Source organism: Mesocricetus auratus, unplaced genomic scaffold (assembly GCF_017639785.1).
Source record: "Mesocricetus auratus isolate SY011 unplaced genomic scaffold, BCM_Maur_2.0 Super-Scaffold_100045, whole genome shotgun sequence".
Lineage (NCBI taxonomy): Eukaryota > Metazoa > Chordata > Mammalia > Rodentia > Cricetidae > Mesocricetus > Mesocricetus auratus.
In genome coordinates, this window is record NW_024429222.1 from 2,113,947 (window position 1) to 2,120,951 (window position 7,005).

The window sequence follows — 7,005 nt, forward strand, 5'->3', positions numbered from 1 at the left end:
TTGAAAATTGTTTAAAATTCACTTTTTGTTAACTTAAATAATATTATATCCTTTTGGTGTCTTAGATGGAGTTAAAGACTAGATAGTTAATAGTTACAGTTTTCCTTAATTAAAATAGAGAATAAGTTGGGTATAAAACTTTAAGTTCACTAAGATAAACAATACATTATTTTCTCTAAATATGGTAACTGTAATTTTTTTAATTTATTTATTATGTAGACAATGGTCTGTCTGCATGTATGCTGCAGGCCAGAAAAGGGTGCCAGATCTCATTATAAATGGTTGTGAGCCACCATGTGGTTGCTAGGAATCAAACTCAGGACCTCTGGAAGAACAGCCAGTGCTCTTAACCCCTGACCCATCTCTACAGCCAACATTGTAATTTGATAACCGTTTTTGTTGTATATAGCTTTACTATTATAGAGTTAAAACCTTTCTTTTGATTTAAACAAAAAGGGGTAAATGTGGCATTCATAAGTAATAATAAGCCTCCATGTGTGATTTATTTGGGAGCTAGGTAGTAGGGCCCCTCAAAAAGCCAAAAGAGTAAAAAAACATTTCAAACAACACTCTTCTTCTCTCCATAGACACTAGGTACACACCCACACCCACAGGCAAAATGCTCATACCATACACATTAAAATAAAAATAAAATATTTTTATATTTATTTTGTTCTGGTGTTTCTAGACAGATTTCACACACACAATGGCAAAATATCCATACATACAACATCTTTGAAAGATAAATACATTTAAAAAATCCTACAATAGGATCTGCAAAATGCCTCAGCAAGTAAAGTTACCTGCCACCATGCCTGACCTGAGTTCAATCCCTAGGACCTACATGGTGGAAGGACAGAGCCAACTTTAACAAGTTGTTCCTGACCCCATGCAGAATACAGCATACACAACTCTGACAAAACAGGTAAATACAAGTTTAAAACAAATCCTACAATACTGGCTGGGAACAGAACAGGGAAGGGCAATGAGTACCTCCCATTTCAACATTCTGGAATAACCCCAAAGTATTAGCCATAAAAGTCACTGAGCCAACCACTGTTTCTTAAGATGATTTTCACAACTTTGCAGAAAAAAAAAGTATCATTCTAGGAAATGCAAAAAAGCTACCACATTCCTTTCTGGTAAAATCAACACAAATGTTTCACGATACTACCCAGCCACACAGTTCTAATTATTTCCTCCATGAACAAGTCTATTGTTCACTCATGAACCAGGAATCACTCTTCCTGAAATCCCTCCACCAGAATTCTCCAGTGCTTCCTGAAGAGCCCCGCTGGCATGACAGTCTAGTCTGGTTGTGAATGTGTGGTGCTCCTCCTTGCCTGCCTCAGAATGCTGGGATTGCAGGTGTGTGCTACCAGATATAGATGATTTATGACTGTCTTCTGTTCTGACAATGAAAGCTTACATAACTGTTTCCATGTTAAGGCATATTATTCAGCCTGGTAGTGGCGGCACATCTCTTTAATCCCAGCAGCCGGGAGGCAGAGGCAGGTGAAATCACTGAGTTCAAGGCCACCCTGGTCCAGGATGGCCAGGGCTACACAGAGAAACCATGTCTCAAAAACAAGCAAGCAAACAAACAACAACAAAAAAACCCAAGTTATTTAGGGCAACCAGATGTGTGTTCCTAGAACAACAAAAACATGCTATTCAGGGCAGCCAGATGTGTGCTCCTAGGTCACAGTCATTCATATTTGGTTCAGAGTAAATGACCTTTACTTCCTTTGACAGCTGTGTTTTGTGTAGGTGACTTTACAAAGAGTATCAATGTGACCAGATGTGGCCTGTTAATCCCAGCATGTGAGAGGCTGAGGCAGGAAAACTGAGAGTTCCAAGCTATTTTGAGTTACACAGCCTTAAGATAAAAAAAAGAAAAAAAATATTAACACAAAATTGTTGTTGATACTTGTACATGGAATTAAAAATATAGGTCGGGCCGTGGTGTGCCCGCTTTTAATCCCAGCACGCGGGAGGCAGAGGCAGGTGGATCTCTGTGAGTCTGAGGCCGGGCTGGACCGACAGCCTGCAAAACAATACAGAGAAACCCTGTCTCATAAAACCAATATATATATATAAATTTGCCCCCACTGCATGGGTAAGTCCTCTCCAGATTTTCTATCTTCTCATACTGTCTCAGCTAGGGTTAATATTGCTGTGATGAAACACCAAGACCAATAGCAACGTGGGGAGAAAAGAGTTTATTTGGTTTTATATATACATGAAATCACAGTCCACTGGGGCCAGCCACGGCAAAAACTCAAACAAGGTGGGAGCCTGGAGGCAGGAATAATGCATAAGCCATGGAAGGGTGCTATTTACTGGCTGTCTTCCCATGACTCGCTCCACCTGCTTTCTTATAGAACCCAGGAGCACGAGCCTAGGGCTGGCCACACCCACAGTGGAAAGGGCCCTACCCCATCAATCACTAATTAAGAAAATGCTCTATAGGCTTGCCTACAGCCTGATTTCATGGAGGCATTTTCTCAATTGAGGTTCCCTCCTCTCAGATGACTCTACCTTGTGTCAAGTTGACATAAAACTAGCCAGAACACACCTTACCTCTTAAGTCCCCAGAAAGTGTCAAGTTGTTGGACATCACTCACACATCTGTACTTGCCTCACTGCGAACCAGCAGTGGCCATCAAGTCCAGAGGATAAATGCTAAGGCATTTCGTAGCCCCATCGTTCACACTGAAGACTTTCTACATCTCCCCCTCTCAGCAGGCCCAGATACCCTTCCTACCTCTCAAAATTTCCTCCATGCTCTCTTCACTCAAGGAACTTTGTAAAAGTACACCTTTCAGATACCTGGATTTTGCCCATGTTCCCCTCGTTCATCTTCTGGAGCCTCTCTGGTCAGAGAAGAGAAACCTTTCCTTGTTCTCATTACTGCAACACTTTGAACACATGTCAACTGCTACATGAATCATGCTCTCCTGTGTCCATGTCCCTCTGCTACCCTTGAGGGTAAGGGACAACCACACACTGACTCCCTCGCAGGTGAGCTTTCCCCCACATGCTAACCACCTGCTAGTCGTGGAGGTTCATCCCCATACTCCCAGCACTGAGGAGCAGAGGCAGGAGGATCTCCAGTTAGAAGCCAGCCAGAGAGCTATACGGCAAGACTTTGCCCTTAAAACATAAGTAAAAATTTGTAAATTGACTGGAAGCCCCATCACTAACATGTCAAAGAATATGAACCATTCCTTCTAGCTTCCAGGGTTTAAACTACTTTAAATCCCTACTTTCACTCAGGTTCCAAGTCCCTTGCCACCCTACCCAACTCCAACTCAACCTTAAAACAGTATTCCTTTCACTACTGGCTCTCTTCTTGCCTTCAAATTACCCATCCAGGCATTTCAGGTAAATTCTTTTCCTGTCAAAACTCTCACTGACTCCCTCCTACATATCCAAGGTCTTGAGTTGAGCAATCATGTTTCCCAGCCGTCATATCTCACAAGGGACCTTGGCATGCTGTCATGACACTCCACCTCATATGGTATTTTCTGGCTTCCACATCTTTGTCAACAATGAAGTGCCTGGTAATCTGCCTGGCTTTTCAAAGTCCACCACAAGTGCCGCCTCCTCCAACACACAAAACTAGGCAGTCAGTTCATGCCTTTCCTGAGCTTTCACAGGCATTATCTTGCTCAAACAGTAGCTCCCTCTTGCCTCCCTCGGATTGCTGTAGACCTAACTAAGTCACAGTCCATTCTCACAGTTGTAACAGAAAATCCAACCTTGAGAGTCAGAGCAGGTGGCCTCCCCAACTCCCATTCTCTTTCTTGGCACTAGGGACTGAAGCTACAAAGTGTTCTACCACTGAGCTGTGCCCCCTGACCCCACAGGAGCTGCTTAAAACTCTTCTTGGGTTGGGGTGTAGCTCAATGGAAGAGTGCTTGTCCAGCTTACCTAGTGTATACAAGGCCCTGGCTCTCATCCTCAGCACAAATAAAAACTTTTGTTTGTGAGACTGGGTTCCTCTGTGCAGCTCAGGCTGATCTCAGACCACCACCCTCACACCTCAGCCTCCAGAGTTCTGGGATTACGGTATGCTTCACCACAGTCACCTGACTAAACTTTTCTTAGCTGTGTTTCCCTCTCAAAGCCATTTCTTCTTATACCAAGTTAACAGCTCCCCCCCCCAAAAAAAGTTACAAAGTAAAACAAGCTGCCCTTGAGTATAGCAGTCAACTCTTACCGCGAACCTCAAGGGAGAGGAAAAAGGATTTCTTGTAAGTGGGAAGGTTACATTGTGAGTAATACATGTTGAAAAGATAACAGGGCGGTGGCATTACCATTACCAAAATACCATATGCCACACCTTTCCCATTGGCTGTGCTAAATTGTGTGGCACTGGCAGACACCCTAGAGACCTGGGGTTGGAAGGGTTGGCAGGATAGGTGAAGTAGAAGGGGAGCACTTCCTGCCTCTGGGGTAGACACACAGCCGACAGACCAGCCCCACACACTAGAAAACAAGATGGCACACAATTAGTAGGTCCCCTGTGGTGGCACATGCCTGTCCTCTCAGAGACTAATTCAAGGCCAGCCAGTCGCCACAGCAACACTGTCTTACAGTATTCTCTAAGAGGGCAGTTCACACTGATAGGAAGCCCTACAGGTTCCAGCACACAAGGACTTTCTGAAGGAGGACGACAGTCTAATAGAAAGTGAACCAGGAGGCAGGGACCAATGCAATAAAAGTAATGAAGCCAGAAGGAACACCACGGGAACAAGAGCCCTAACGGAAGCACAGGCCAGGGTAAGGAGAGGGATGGGTGCATGGTGGAACATTTAGAGCTGACAGGCCTCAGGCATGTTTTTAGCCCTGAGTAGTAAGAGAGTGGGTGCTGAGGAGAAAGGAGGGAAACGGGAAGGGGCTATACCATTTGTTCGAAATCAAAGAACCCACTTAAGGAATTAAGCACAAGAAAACCAACTGGACCCAGCATCAATGATTTCAGCCCACTCTTGGAAGAATCATACAAGTGCCTTATAGACTACTCATATTAAAAACAGGCATCTTTTAAAATTAAATCTAACTACATCAGGAGCTACAGTCACTCAAGGGTAGTGTGAAATTTGTGATGTAGTGTGTAAAAACGGTCTCCCTAGAGCTAAGCAGTTTGACAAGCATCACCCATTCGGGTTCTAGAAACAAACTCCTTACCCATGAATTCTGGTGCCTTACAGATGGGAAAGTTTGGAGAAACGTGGGTACCTGAAGGTGTTCAGGAAGTAAAGTTCAAAATACTAGGCTTCGAGAAGCTGGTGACTTCAAACCGGGAGAAGCAGCGAGGGGCTTTCTCCCAAAGTTCCCAGATCTGACCCTCCAAATACCACAGGAGAGGAAGCACCACCTTATCCCTCAACTTCCTACTCCTCCCCTGGAGCTTACGATGCTACACCACACAGCTTTGGCCATCAGGCCTATCTCCCACGCATGTCTTGTAGGGCTCTCTTGCATAGAAACAACTAAAATGCCCTTTTCCCCAGGCAGCCTGTCGACTCCTTGGCTATTTCACTGGCTCGATGAGATTTTGTAGGCATAGAAGGCTTCACAGTCAAATTTTGCTACTGTTTTCTGACGAGGGGGAGGGGCCTGACGGCGGTGTTGAGTAGGTATGAGGTCTGATATACTGATTAAACACAAGGTGAGTCACCGCTTAGTTTCAGTTTCTCCAGCTGTTCGTTTAATAGAAGGAAAAGAGTCCTATCACAGCGTCCTCGCTGGGTTTTTAAAGGCTGCGTTGCTCCTTTTTATAGTACTCGGCGGCATGTCAGATGTGCTACAAGCATCAAACACTAGTAAGACGTCAACAATACAGGAGTAATGTTATTTTCAAAGCAGCTGCTAAACATCCTTCCCTCTGAAGTGTCTGGCCGTTACTTATCACTATGCTTTCTCTTCCCAACTTCCAAGAGGGCCTAGGATCTCCAAAGCGTTCGGAAACCCTGCCGCGGCGGCCTGGAGGGTGAAAACCAACCGGGAGCGTCGAGCCCTGCGCGCACATCCAGGGGACTGGAGGAGAGGCAGGGCGACCGCGCAGCGCGCGTGCTCCGGGCCCGACCGCTCTGCCTTCCTGCGCACCTCGCCTACTTTCGAGTTCGCCAGGGACCAGTGAGGGAGATGCTTTCGCAGCGCCCTTTGCAAACGGGGGGTGCGAGGGGAGGGCACCGAGGCTCCCGGGATGAAACCGCTAAGCCCCGCGGCCGGGCGAGCCAGGCCGGACCGGACTCACCTTGGCGCTGTGCACCGCCTCCTGCGCGCCGCGGAGCTGCAGCCAGATGCGCGCGGGCAGCGGCTCCTCCGCCCCGAGGACGCCGAGCACCGCCAGGCCCACGCCGAACAGAGCCTCGATGCGGCCGCGGCTCCGCTCCAGCAGCGCCGCCTTCTCGGCGGGCGCCGTGAACTCGTCCAGCACCACCCGGGCCGCCATGGCGGGCGCGGCCTCCCGTGGCGCCGGGGGCCGGCGGCGGCGACGCCCCCTCAGCGTGCCGCCGCCGCTGCACCGAGCCGCTCAGGAGGCGTGGGCCGCCTCGCCCGCCCGCCCGCCCGCAGGCCCCGCTACACCATCACGACACGGCCGCCGCCGCCGCTTAGCAACTGTGGGCAGTGACTCCCGCCGCCCCGCCGCCCCAGCCCCCGCCACGCATGCGCTCAGCCCGCCGCCGTCATTGAAGCTCGCCGCCCCGCCGCGAAGGGTGGGTTGGTGGCTGAGGGCGACGGAAGTCGACGCCACACGCGGCCACCATGTTGGTTAAGGGCAAGCGTTTTCAGGCGAGGCCTGGGTAGCCATATTTGACGAGGGGCTGGTACCTTTGGGCATCTGTTAGTTAGATGGAAGTTTCTGGTTTTACATTGGTAGGCAGATGATTCTTCTTTCCCTCTCTCCTTCTCGTTCTCTTTAATTCCTTCCCCTATTTAACTTCTTTCAGAAGAAAAACAAAAGGATAACAGGAAAAGAACATGGGACTG

At 47.9% G+C, this 7,005-nt stretch overlaps 1 protein-coding gene across 1 annotated transcript in view; it reads right to left on the bottom strand.

The window, feature by feature from the left end:
• N4bp1 (NEDD4 binding protein 1) overlaps positions 1-6,547 on the bottom strand; it is a 38,085-nt gene extending 31,538 nt beyond the window's left edge. Inside the window, exon 1 of the mRNA XM_040735280.1 lies at positions 6,269-6,547. Coding sequence (XP_040591214.1) covers positions 6,269-6,466 — 198 coding nt within the window. The 5' untranslated portion in view covers positions 6,467-6,547. The remainder of the gene's footprint in view (positions 1-6,268) is intronic.
• Between the last annotated feature and the right edge of the window lie 458 nt (positions 6,548-7,005).